Raw genomic sequence first — 14,386 nt, forward strand, 5'->3', positions numbered from 1 at the left:
CTCACTTTGCCGAAATTTAAATACATGCACCAAATATCTTATAAAAGACAGATATGTACCAGACAGCCAAGGAGTAAGGTCCTCCACTCCAAACTCTTCCTCTCAAGTGATCCGATGCCAAAAATTTTATATCAGTATTTAAAATAGATGCACCAGTTGTAGCAATACGGCTTCTTAGATCAATGCATGATCCTTCCATCAAGTAAACAGTACTAAAATTGTTTTTTAGGTCGGTTAAAAGAGCTTTTTCAGCAACCTCCCATGGCCAAGCTCTCATAGCACCAATCTCAGATCCTGTCCAAAGCTCACCTGGCACCAATTTTCATTTGCTATACATTGTTAGGTATGTTCCAGTGAAACAAAGAAACAAGGTGAAGTCACTTGACTCAATATTCATATTTATCAAGACAAAAGATAAAACAGCACAAAATGCCTGGATATAAGCCATCTAGTATTTGAAAACTACCAGCATAACATCGTGAACAAATTTCACCTACTGCTTTCTCATAATAAACTTGGCATGAAATGAACTCCTCTGTGAAGTACATACCTTCTGTTTTACTGGCAAGGTAAAAATTGTTGGGGATAATAATCATTTTTTATATGGTCATAATTGAAAACATTAAAATGTTGTAATGTTTTAGTTGAGTATTCTAGTTGGGTTTGTGTCCTAGGAATCATAGGTGATAGATGTTGACAATAAATATTCAATGTTTTAAAGCTGTGTGTGTAATGCTGCAAAAAAAAGGAAACAATTGTGCCCCCTATAAATAGAGTGTCATAAGTCGTAAAACAGAATATGTCAAATGAGTTGTGAAGTTGACAAGTACACTTACAAAGAAATCCCACCAAAATTAACATAATGGTGAAGAACCCAAAGTCATTCAGGCTGTATCAATTCCTGTACTTTTATGCCCTTCGTGTAGTAATTTCAATTAATGTACATTGTGTGTTTCTCTCATTTCTTCTTGTTATGCTGTAATATGGGCTCCATCATGCCAATAATGTGGTACCAAATCCACATCAGAGTAGCCTTTGAGATTTGAGGAGTGTTCGCTGAAAAAATGTTGCCACCCTTGCTGTATGAAAGCAAGTCTGATGCCATTGATGCAAAGAATATAGCTTGTGTGAGATCTGCTGCACGTGCTGCTTGCATTATCAACTTTCTGAAGTGTTATGAGCTGTGGCTAATAGTTATCAGAGCCATGGAAGGTTGTGTGGCTCGCTGTGTGAATATGTGATTGTTATGCCTATGAGAAGTGGATGGTGCTGCAAGGCCCAGTGAAATGGGTACTTTCCCAGGGCCGATGAGCTATTAGGCATATTTTGTGGAACTAAGTGGGTTGGCCTTACTTTTTGAAAACAGAAAGGTAAGCAACAAAAAAAATCATTGAAAGAAAAAGGGGGAGCACCATTCCCTTGCTGGAATGCTGCATCTTGCAGCCTATAATCACTGTTAAAAATAAAAACCCCTCTGTGAAAATCTTGTCTTTTAAGGAACTGTCAATCTGCTTTTGAAGCTGCTGTAGAAGGCTTTGACGTTCGGCAATAGTGAATAGAGATCAAAGTATACTGATGTGTGAAATCTACTCTTAGGCTGTCAGTATTGGTGCGCTGTAGATGGTTTAAAGGCGTTAAAAATCACATTAAATCGCCATTGTGGAAGACTGTTGAATCACACTGAGGAAGGGCATTGTATTAAGCTGTTGAAAATCACATTGAGGCCCCATCATGGAAGGGCACTGAAACACTTTTCGAAAGGCATTGAAATATGCAGCAATATGGCAGTGCTTATCCCTTCTAGAAATGCCATATTTCTTTGTGAGAATAACCTTATTTTCATGTTGGAATTATTATGATGAAAGCCTAGAGGATATGCTGCAAAAGTGATAGCATGCTGAAACAATTATCTATGTTTACTGCAACATACAACTGGCAGATTTTTCATGGATAACAGCAGAAAAAACATGGCAGGCAGCCTCCCTCCTTGTATGGCAGCGAGTTCGTCATTGTGGGGAATTGTATGGCAGCAAGAGGCAGGGAGTGAATGTATGGCTGCTTGCATAACCGAGAAGAAGCACCAGATTTGATTCCTTTTGTTCAAAATCAGTGCCTTCAATGGCCCTATTTATTGATCTTTGTAAAAATAAATAAATTTAACTAGACTGATATATTTGAGAGCTAGACCTTGGTCATATGGGTGTAAAAGGATGAAGAATAAGTGTCAAAAGTTGTTCCAAAAAAGTGTCAAGTTTTGTGTGTCTTATTTTCTAGAGGTGCGTGCAGTCCTTTTCCCATAACTTGTTCAAACAAAGTCAAAATTGGATTCAGTCAGTTGCATAACAGAGAGCATTTACAAAACTTTCGAACAACAGACTGTATGTCAGACTTTGCTGACAGATTATGTCTTTGCTCATCAAAAGTTAAAAATATAACTGGAGTTAACTTCCAAGACAGTTTATATTGTTTCTTCCAAGTTGATATCTAAAATTTACCAAGACATGGTATCAGAGTAGAAACCTTGATGTGGTTATTGTCCCAATGGGGTGTTAAAAACACAAACCGATTCTAATACAACCCATATGCCCAAAAAAGCAGAGAGCACAATGTAGTATTTGTCTCCAAACAACTCTGCTTGCCAATGGAGTTGACACTGAGATAAGAGTAAGTGCTGACCCTGAACACATTTCCAACTCCTGGCAAACGTATACTATTTGGAGGCTAAAATGCAAGTATATTTTTTCTAATCAGATCAGTTAGTTCAATCTTTCGGGCATGTTAGGCAGGAAGAGGTATGTATGCAGTTGCTAGCTAATGGTATCTTCTGATCAAAATGCTAAAGATTTAGATGCTTGAGCATATAAAGATCTTATTTCTGCCAGTCATACAAGATCACTAATCAATACAAATAACCAAGACTAGCTTGCATCAGTGACATTTTAGGCACGATAGCAGTAACCATTTCATGTACATGCTTACCAATCTATTGCTATAAGCCATCTAACAAAATAATTTGGAACCAAAGCCTTTAGTATGCTTCTCAAAATCAGGAGAACACTCTGCATGAGTAACCAACCTTGGATGAGAAGAAGTGGCATCAAGAGAATGCTTAATATCTTCTTGAAAAGTGTCGAGGACTTCTTCATTCTCTCTTAATTTTTAATTATCAGTATGAGGAGAAGATTGCTCAAGAAAGGCCACAAGTGTAGGATTAGATACACCAGTAGATTCAATAGGAATTGCATCGATAGAAAGGAAAATTTTGCTTGAAAAGAGGTGAACATCCTCCAAATAGTCAAAGTAGTGCTTTGTTCTCCTTTGGTTCATCAAAGAGTTTTGAAAGTCACAAGAATGAGTTTAATGTAATATTTTATCTGGCCACATCTTTCCCAAGTGAATATTATGGGGGGCCAGGGGATGTTGGGATGTAATGTTTACTTGGTCAAATGCATGAGTAATTTATTGACACCTCTAGTGATTGACATGTGGTCCCAAATGGTTGTCTTATTTTTCCACCTTTTGTTTGTTTTAACCGCAAGTCAAGCTTAAGGGTGGATGTTGGAGTGATGGTGGTTAATATTGACTTAGTGGTCATTAATTCTATTTATTCTATACCATTAGTGGATTACTAATCAGCCCACTAAGTCACCTGACACTGGGACACGGGGCTCGAAGGACATGAGGATTCGAGTGTTAGACACGAACATGTTGACGCCCTAGAACAAGACACGTTAGGACACGTTATATATTATTGATAATTTTAGATAACAATGGTATGTTCTATGTTTTAGCACAATTTACTTGAATGTTATTTATCAGCCCAATGACAATTTCCAATAGTAGCAATCACATTAACTTAAACACATTGATAGTAAATGCAGATAGAACATAAAAACATGTGCAGAAGACAAGCCAAGACAAGAGGACACAAGATTTGGTGGATGCCAAGGAAAAACCCCAATGTGGGGAAAACCCTTTGATCAAATCTTCTTATTATTATTCAATAGTTCAGCAGACAGAGAGAGAGTACATAGATCAAATTTACTTGCCCAATACATAATCAAAATAGCCCTGTCAAAATCAGCAGTCAACTGCAGCCCTAACCAAAAAGTCAACACTGGTGAGATCAGCATCAAAATGTCCTCCAAGCAGCTCAATCAACAGCAGACTAATTCGGCCTTCAAAGAGAGTCAAAGTCAGCCCAAAAACAATTTAGTCAACCCCAGTCAAAAGAGAGAGAAACACTGTTGTAATTTCTGCGGTCAAATCTAGAGTCAATGCTGAAGTCAACCTGCCCAAAACACCTCGGAATCTGTGCCCAGCAACTCGGCTTAGAGAAATTGGAATTTTGCCCAGAAGATCGAAGTCAAACTTGATCAAATGAGCCCTAGTCAACGCTTAGACGCTGGTCTGTTTCTCTGAAATTCAGCCTGTCCTTATCCTGAAATATGCGGCCTCCTGCCACACATACAAAGAAGAGAGAGGTCGTCCCCAAGCTCTACGAACCAATCAAGAGAGGAGAGAGATGTATGATGTGATGAGTGATGTCCAAATGGGGAGAGATGTCACTCCTATTTATACAATTCATTGAGGGTGTGGAGACACGTCTATTGGGCTTCTTGAGCCTACATTTGACTGAGGCCAACCTTGAAAATTTGTGCATGAGAGAGAATAAATTCAAAATTCCACTTTTGCTTGTCAGAGTGAGATGATCTTTATATCAAAATTAGACCTCTCGAAACAAGGAATCCAATGCAATAATCATCTCCATCATATGAGTTGTCCTAAGGTGGAATTTGGCCCTAGTTGCCAATTTTAACACTCCCTCTCAACTCGGAAGAATCCCACCTATTAATCCATCTGTCATCATCATGCCATCCTGTCATCATGTACCATCTCTGTCTCATTGCTATGCCCTACTATGTTGAGCCATGAAGTAATAATGAAGAAGAAGTGATCGAGAGTGAGTCACAAGATCATACCACTCTCCACTAATAAAAGTCAATCCTTGATCACAGATCAAGTTGTTGAACACATACATCCTAGTCATAGGGAGTATGATGCCCCCATCGGTAGTGTTATGGTCCCTAACCATCTTTTCCCAACTCATTGGCTAGATGAGAGGTACATCCCATGAGTCCCGGACTCCATGGGTAGGATGTGTGTTGTGGCATCGGCAGGAGAAGGTGAACCACTCATCCTGCTCATATGCCATAGGAGAAGGTGAACCACTCATCCTATGCATATGTCAATCATAGGGGAAGGTGAACCACTCACCCTACATACATGTGTTTGCAATCGTAGGGGAAGGTGAACCACTCACCCTACACACATGTCAACCATCATGGGGTATCACAAGGGAAGGTGAACCACTCACCTGTATCTAACGCACCACTAGGGGAAGGTGAACCACTCACCCTATGGTCGCTCATAGCTCCAAGAAGTACCCCAAGCCCCCAGGAGCTCTGTATCCAACTCATACGGGACCCTCATAAGAGGGTCGTTCCATGACTCCAAGTCTCTCTCGGAAGGTTAAGAATTTGACCTTCCCCAAAGGCTTCACTAGAATGTCTGCGACTTGCTCATCTATCCTAATGTGTTGGAACCTTATTGCTCCATGTTGTACCATATCCCGGATAAAGTGGTACCTGATATCAATGTGCTTGGAGTGGTCATGGAACACAGGATTCTCTGATAGGTGAATCTCACTCTAGTTGTTGCAAAAGATCACTGTGGTATCCAGCGTGTGCTCAAATAGCTCACTGAAGAGCTTCCTCAACCAAATGGCTTCACAACAGGCCATACTCACAGCAATGAATTCGGCCTCTACAGTGCTTAAAGCAACCAATTTATGCTTCTTGCTCATCCAAGATTTTGAAGCAGACCCCAAAGAGAAGCAGCACCCAAACATGCTCTTAGGATCCACCACATTGCCAACCTAATCAGCATTTAAATATCCATGTAGCCTCAAGTTCTCAGCAGTGTATCTCAATCCATAGTGGATTGTGCCCCAAAGATATCTCAAGAGATTCTTAGCAGCAATCCAATGAATATGATGAGGCTCGTCCATAAATTGACTCGACGTGTTCACAGCAAAGCATATGTCAGGATGGGAGATTACCAAGAACGTCAGAGCCCCCACAAGTTGGCAATGCTTGAAAGGGTTTGCTAATCTGGGCCTAGTGACACTTCCACATAGCTTCTTGAAGTTGAGTTCCATCAGAGTAGATACAGACTTGCAGTCCACCATCCCACATCTCACAAGTAGCTTCACAATGTATTTTCCTTGAGAAAGGAAAACCTCACCTGGCTTTTGCCAGACCTCCAATCCTAGGAAGTAGTGCATTAGTCCTAGATCCTTTATCTCGAATTCGAAAGCCAACTCCCTCTTGCATTGATGAATGAGAGGGTCATCACCTATCAAAAAGAGATCATCCACAGAAAGGTCCAAAATGAGAGGCATGTCCTTTTCCACCTTGAAGTATAGGTTCAAGTGAGCATCGCTCCTTGTAAATCTCAGCTTCATAAGATAGCTATCAGACCTTTCATACCAAGCCCTAGGGGCTTGCTTCAACCCATAGAGGGCTTTCTTCAACCTACATACATGTGTCTTACGATCTTGAACTTCGAACCCCTCGACTTGTTCTACGTAGACTTCCTCCTTAAGCGAGCCATGCAAGAAGGCAGTTTTGACATCCATTTGATGAAGGCTCCATCCTTGCAAGGCAGCAAATATCTCATCATAGTCTACTCCTTCCTTTTGAGAGAAGCCTCGAGCAATGAATCTGGCCCTGAACTTTTCAGCACTTCCATTAGCTCCATGTTTGATCTTGTAGAGCCATTTTGAAGTGACCATTGACTTGTCCTTGGTTCTAGGTGTTAGAAAATCAGAAAGGCAAAAAGATTTTCTTATTCTTGATAATTACTTGTGATGTTTCTTATTATTACGATTCTTTATATCTTCTTTCCTTTAGTTCATCAAGCAATTACCAAAGCAGCAGCACATAAAACAATAGACACCAGATGTAAGCACTATGCCAGGGCAAAACCCCCCTCGAGGAGAAAACCCAGTCAAGAAATTCTTCCTTTCAATAGTATTTTTTGAGACTCTTCACCCTAGACCAAGACAAGACCTTCCCTCCACACCAAGTCAGCCTCCCAGAATTTTGACCCCTTTCCAGGAACTTCAACTAGGCAGCAGCTTCCGGCAATAGAGAAACTTGGAAGACTTCGATCTCCCAATCCGGGACACAAAACAAAGAGAGAGAGACACCAAAATTTCAATTTTTCCTTTCTCCTTAGACTTCCCCAAACTCGCATTCACTTCAGCTTCCCGACAACAGACTTCGCACCTTTTCCCAGCTACAAGAGATATCGAACTTGTGTGTGAGAATGATGCTTCAAATGAATTCGATGAGCTTGTATTTATAGGTTGCATGTGAGGTCGAATAGGGTCCTTGGGCCAACTTGATCTTCTTCTAGGCCGACATGGTGTGGAGGATACATAAATTATATTTGACTCAATATTTAACCTTTTTACATGATTCAAAAGCCGAAGAAGGGTCTCTTTAAAAGTACAATGACTCTATTGACTCAAAATAAATACTAGAAGTCCTCAATGGGAACTTTGACCTAAAACATGGTGACCCGAGCATGAAACCCATGCTTTAATAAGTCACAATAATTATAATAATAATAATTATTTTCTTTATTCTTTTGACAAGTACATTACATGATGACTCCAGTACATTAATGAAGACTGAACATAGTTACATTTTCCAACAATCCCTCTTAACTAGAGAGGTATTCATAATGTACAAATACAATGGAAGATCTCAAACTATATGAACCATGAAGAACCTTAGGCTTACTTGCTAACAATTTATGCCATTGGTCTTTCAACAATTTATGGACCACAATGCCACAGACTAGATTGCTAACCAGGGAATCTATCGATATGGGAATAAGATGGACTCAAGTTTTCAGCCCCTCTAGGTACCATCAGGCTTACTTGCTAACCACCATACCAAAACTCCAAGTGCGTATCCAAAAACAAAGCTCTATGATCAACACCACCTTTCCAACTTCGGGACCTAGACATCAACACAAATTGTTGGCCAGATGTCCTCCCAGGCAATGCTTCACTCGCAAAGCCTCAACACCCCTTGATCCAGCTGATCAAGGACCACAAATCTCTCCTAATCAAACCGATCGGTAACCAACATGCTATCAAAACCTTCGAAAGATTTACCTATACAAAGTTACAAACACAACCCTAATCAATAATATGCTTTCACACGTACATACTCGAATGCAAACCTCTAGGGGCATTCTAGATGTTGCTCCTCAACTCAGTATGACTATCAATCGAATCTTTGACAGAAGATTCCTAAATTATATACTTTTCTATCCTACTTCTCATGCAGCAACATATCCTCTGAAATTCATTCTTCAATCAAAGCCAAGTTATGCCCTCCCTCTCAACCAAGGAGCATTTTATTATCCAGACTCCCTCGTAATCTTAGAGAGATCTCTTTTATTCATGATTCCTCAGGGAGATCAGCCTCTTCTTTTTGTTATCGGAGAATCTTTCGTGGCTTCCAACCATTTCACAGAGTTATTATCATCATCATCATGCTTATCACATCAACGAGCACCAAGTTGAAGATTGTGTCCCTGCACAACTTAGATAGCAAGCATAGTTTTTAAACCAGCCAAGCTAACCGGTTACCGGTCTAACTGGCCGGTCAGCAGGGCCACCGGTTGGAACCGGCTGAAAAACCCGGTTAAGGAGGCATTGTGGTGAGAATTTGGCCCTAACCGGTCCTAACCGGCCGGTTTAGGACAGAACCGGCTGGTTTGTAGCAAACCGGCCGGTTACCTGCCATGCCCATCGAGGACCCACAGTGCGGCTTTTCCAAGGTAGTTTAGGGGTTTTGGAGGGAAATTAAGGGTGCTTTCCCTCCAAAAACACCCTCTCCAAACCTTTAAGAGGCAATTGGTCTGTTTTTTAGCGCAATTGGTCTGTTTTTGAGCACATACACATGAAGAAGAGAAACCGTTTGGAACAAAAACGATTAAATGATCTTCTTTTCGTGCAATACAACCTTCGACTGAGGAGGAACCAAATGATGAACAAAGCACCTGATCTAGATCCCATTGTGTTGGACGATATTGATCCAACATCAGAATGGGTGGAGGAGACTAAAGATCCTGTGTTTGAGGCTGATTTTGATATCGACATGGCTTTAGCGGGGGATGAAGCAGATTTTGTGGCGGCATCAGAACCAAGATCAGTAGCGGCATCAAGGAAAGGCAAAGAACCAATGGAAGGCACTAGTCATGCAGGTCGACAAACTCGTGCTTCCATTAGGTCCACTTCTATTGTTATTGGTGGCATTGCTACTGAGGTTGCAGATCAGGCTGAGGCATCTTCAGACCCTAAACTAGATGATGTCTACGTAGCTCCTGATGATGATCCTATGGCTAGTAGTGGTGATGAACTAGATGATTGATCATGTGTACACTGTAGACTTGTAGTAGGCCAATGGCCTCATAGCTTGCAGCATTGTTTTTGGACTTTATAGGCCATTTAGAGCCTCATTGCTTATGTATTTTGCTATTTTGTCGATGATATGTATTGCACTCAGTGCCATTTTGATATATTCACCTTTACATGGTATATAAATAAGCAAACTTTGCATATTTTGTCTCTATTGGCTTGGAATCATGGTTTTAAATCTTAAAAATAGTTTTGTTTCACTAAAAATTAATTATTTAATGTATTTTTCTAAAATCGGTTCGTTTAGACCAAACCAGTCCCGGTTAGACCGGTTCCAGTCGGTAAACCAGTGCATTAGGTGGACTGGTCCAGTCAACGATTCCGGTTTTAAAAACATTGATAGCAAGTACAACCAAATCTATAGAAGCATGAAGTTAGCCATATCAAAATCACGGAAGCATTTCAACTTTATATATATCAGATATCCAAACCTAATTACAAACAAGAGATATACTCTTCAACATCTTGCTAGGGACTTTGTCATACACCCTAGACTACTTCACAACAACTTCGATTCCATCTAGGGTTTCAATGTTCCTTCCAAAGGTATGACATACCTTACTTCAACATATAGCAAACCCTAGAAATAAACAAATATAGATATACAAAGCATCTAACAACTTTTCTAAATTCATATGTTAGACTTCTCGCTAGGGTTTCATACAAATCCTAGATTTCACCCAAAAGAGTCAATCAAAACCAATCACAGCTTAGTCATTAACATGACCAGCTTCCACTAGGGTTAGTTCAAACCCCTAGATTTTCAATCAACCATCAATCACAACTAAAACTCAGATTTCAACAATCTTACACAAATCTCAAGTTATCATATTATCATTAGTACAATAGAGATTTTTACTTCGACTAAGGTTCAACTCCAAAACCTTAGAATTTCATTTTCACAATCTCAGCAATCATTAAATAACTAGATCTCAAATTGTTATATCACACATACTAGACAATGTAAATACTACTAGGGTTTAGCTGCAAAACCCTAGATTTCCAAATATCATCATCCTAGATTCTCAAACAAAGACTTCCATTAAATCCTAAGACTTATGACCATCAATAACTAGGTCAACACACATATCTAGGAATTCATAATCATACATAAGCACATCATATGTTTGACAACATTAATACATCTGACCTAGATCAAGCTAGGGTTTCAACCAAAGGACATATCTATATATGCCTAGTTCTCGTCATCATGCAAAGACATTTCATGTCATGTGTTAGTCAAACCCAACTTCACAAAAATATTAAATAAGAGTTAGACATACAAACTTGATTACACTAGGGTATGATCAGACAAACACACCCATACCAAGGAAATCATTTCTGAGACTTTGAAAGGGTCTTGCTCACACATTCCACCAAACCCTAATGAGTTAGGGTTTCAATGCAGAAACATAGCAAACCTAACATTACCAGAACTTCTAATGTTCGGGATTTTAGACCTTATCATTCAACCCTAACAAGTTACGTTTTCTTGATCATACCAAAATCCCAAACATGACATCATCAATAAAACCTCAAATAATATTTCACAATATCCCTAAGCAGTTTAGGGTTTCAAACACTCACAATAGCATACCCTTTAGTTAGGGTTTTCCAAAACTTGTCTAGGGTTCTACACAATCAATTAAGAATATGAGTGGAGTGGGTAGATTTATCAAGAGATGAATCACCCAAAACAAAAATCATTATGATTCAATATAGCTAGACATAACAATGTTAGTAATAGATTGTCAAATGAATAATCCTTTCAATAGAAAGAAATCAATGTATTTAAAGCATACCTTTGTTTCTTGGCAAACCTTGTCTTGATAGGTCCTCCTTCATACTTCTTGCAGATGTTTTCCTAATCAAGACAATATAGGGAGAATGGTGATTAGTATTTAATATAATCAAAACTAAATGAATACATGAAACCAAAAACTGAAAGGAATGAGATACTTATCTTAGGGAGTTGTTGGGGGCTCCCTCTATAGCTTAAAGGATACCTACAAACTTATAAAACCAATAAAAATGTCTTTTCCAAAATATGTAAAAAACCTATAAATTCTAAAACATATAAAACAAGATATCTAAAGCTACAAGCAAAGGACTTAGTAGTGCAAGTCCCTAATGTTAGATTCTTCAGACTTGGCTTTCTTTGAGTCTCCTTCCTTAGCAAAGTTAGCATGATCTCTATCTCTCTTCTTATTCTTTAGATTGTCGGAACAGTCACTCTTGTAGTGACCCTTCTTATAACATTGATAACATTCTATCTTGGATGTCAACTTTCTTCCTTGGTCCTTTCAATTTCCTTCCTATGTGTTGAGCAATGTAGGCATTTGATACTCCTTCAGGATTAGCAACTAATGAAATCCTTAATTCTTCTTGACTGCAGGCAATGCATAGTTCTTCAAAAGTGGGATCTTCCTTCCAACTATTAAGACCTGCAGCAAATAAACCCCAAGAGGATGGCAATCCTAATAGAGCAGTGATCACGAGTTTTTTTCTGGAACAATTTCATCAATGGCCAAGAGATCTTCCCTGATTCTAGCTATCTTAACAAAGAAGGATGCCACAATGTCTTCTTTAGTCATCTTTGTGGTTCTTAGCTCATTCTTCAAACTTGCTACTTGACCAATGTTCTTGATAGTAAATAACTTTGGCAAGGCTTCATACATTTCCTGAGCATGATCAAATGTTAGCTATGAATGGGACAAGGTTGTCGTTTATTCCTTCTACCATCAGAGTCATGGCCACCAATTCTAATTCCCTGTATTTCACTTTGTCGGCATCACTGAAATCCTCTATAGGCTTCTTTACCTTTCCTTTGACCAAGTCCATTACCTTGCTCTTTTCGAGGATTAGGTCAATCCTCTTCTTCCAGCACCTGTAGTTAGAGGCCCCTTCAAGTTTGTTCTCTCCCTTGATTGTGTTAGACATCTTCCTTGAGTATAGTAGACTCCTTCCCTAAGATAGTCCTTTTGAATGGTTTCTTGATCAAGTGCTTGAGACTGCCCCTTTTACTTCCTTCTTCACCAAAGCTCGTATACCATGTTAGAAAATCAAAAACGCAGAAAGATTTTCTTATTCTTGATAATTACTTGTGATGTTTCTTATTATTACGATTCTTTATGTCTTCTTTCCTTTAGTTCATCAAGCAATAACCAAAGCAACAGCACATAAAATAATAGACACTAGATGTAGGCACTATGCTAGGGCAAAACCCCCCTCGAGGGGAAAACCCAGTCAAGAAATTCTTCCTTTCAATAGTATTCATTAAGACTCTTCACATTAGACCAAGACAAAACCTTCCCTCCACACCAAGTCAACCTCCCAGAATTTTGACCCCTTTCCAGCAACTTCGACTAGACAGCAGCGTCCGACTATAGAGAAACTTGGAAGACTTCGATCTCCCAATCCAGGACACGAAACAGAGAGAGAGGGACACCAAAATTTCAATTTTTTCCTTTTTCCTTAGACTTCCCCAAACCCGCATTCACTTCAGCTTCCCGACAACAGACTTCGCACCTTTTCCCAACTACAAGAGAACTTCGCACTTTTTTCCTAGCTACAAGAGATATCGAACTTGTGTGTGAGAATGATGCTTCAAATGAATTCGATGAGCTTGTATTTATAGGCTCCATGTGAGGTTGAATAGGGTCCTTAGGCCGACTTGATCTTCTTCTACGCTGACATGGTGTCGAGGAAACATAAATCATATTTGACTCAATACATAACCTTTTTGCATGATTCAAAAGCCCAAGAAGGGTCTCTTTAAAAGTACAATGACTCTATTGACTCATAATAAATCCTAGAAGTCTTCAACGGGGCCTTTGACCTAAAACATGGTGACCCAAGCGTGAAACCCATGCTTTAATAAGTCACAATAATAATTATTATTATTATTTTCTTTATTCTTTTGACAAGTACATTACATGATGACTCAAGTACATTAATGAAGACTGATCATAGTTACATTTTCCAACACTAGGAACCACATCCTAGACATCATTCTTCATGATCGATTCATACTCCCCGTTCATCGCATCCTTCGAAACTTGGTGTTTCACGGCTTCTTCGAATGTACAAGGCTCAGATTGTACAATGGTACTCATGGCAGCTAAGTACCCTTCATACCTGTTCAGCTTCTTGCTTTCACGAAACGTCTCCCTTGGTGCAATATGTTTCTCAGCATCTTCAAGAGTATCTTTAAGCCACAAAGGTCTTTTTCTTGAAGTAGAGGGCTCACTAGGAGGTGGATCAATGGGATCCATCGGACCTTCCACATCAAGCATCAGGTCGTCAGACGAAGGTTCATCCTGCTTTCCTATATCATCATCATTATTGTCCTTCCTAGGGATAGGAAGATCTCGGACTTTCCAAAGGGCAAAATCTTCATCGAAAGTGACATCATGACTTATTTCCACTTCTCATTGACCAAGCATATAGATTTTATATGCCTTCGAAGTTTCACTGTACCCCACAAACATTCCTTTCTTCCCAGATGCATCTAATTTGTTTCTTTTCTCTTTCGGCACATGAAAATATATGAGACAACCATACATTCTAAAATGAGAAACATAAGGTTTCTTACCGGTGAATACTTCTTCGGGTGTCTTGAAGTCCAATGCTTGATGTGGGCATCTGTTTTGAACATACACAGCGGTGTTGGCAGCTTCTCCCCATAAGAACTTCGGTAGACCTTGGTCATGAAGCATGGCACGAGTGGCTTCTATGATAGTACCATTCTTCCTTTCAGCAACTCCATTTTGCTCGGGAGTATATATAGTAGTGGTATCCCTCTTAATCCCAACTTCTCTACAT

General features: G+C 39.5%; 1 protein-coding gene across 1 annotated transcript in view; it reads right to left on the reverse strand.

The window, feature by feature from the left end:
- LOC149159759 (type II inositol polyphosphate 5-phosphatase 15-like) overlaps positions 1-14,386 on the reverse strand; it is a 196,508-nt gene that overhangs the window by 162,204 nt on the left and 19,918 nt on the right. Inside the window, exon 2 of the mRNA XM_089436567.1 lies at positions 60-309. Coding sequence (XP_089292693.1) covers positions 60-309 — 250 coding nt within the window. The remainder of the gene's footprint in view (positions 1-59; positions 310-14,386) is intronic.

The sequence above is a fragment of the Pinus tabuliformis genome, chromosome 5_2 (assembly GCF_031772625.1).
Source record: "Pinus tabuliformis cultivar Carrire ecotype Pingquan chromosome 5_2, CPIR1, whole genome shotgun sequence".
In the NCBI taxonomy this organism is placed as follows: domain Eukaryota; kingdom Viridiplantae; phylum Streptophyta; class Pinopsida; order Pinales; family Pinaceae; genus Pinus; species Pinus tabuliformis.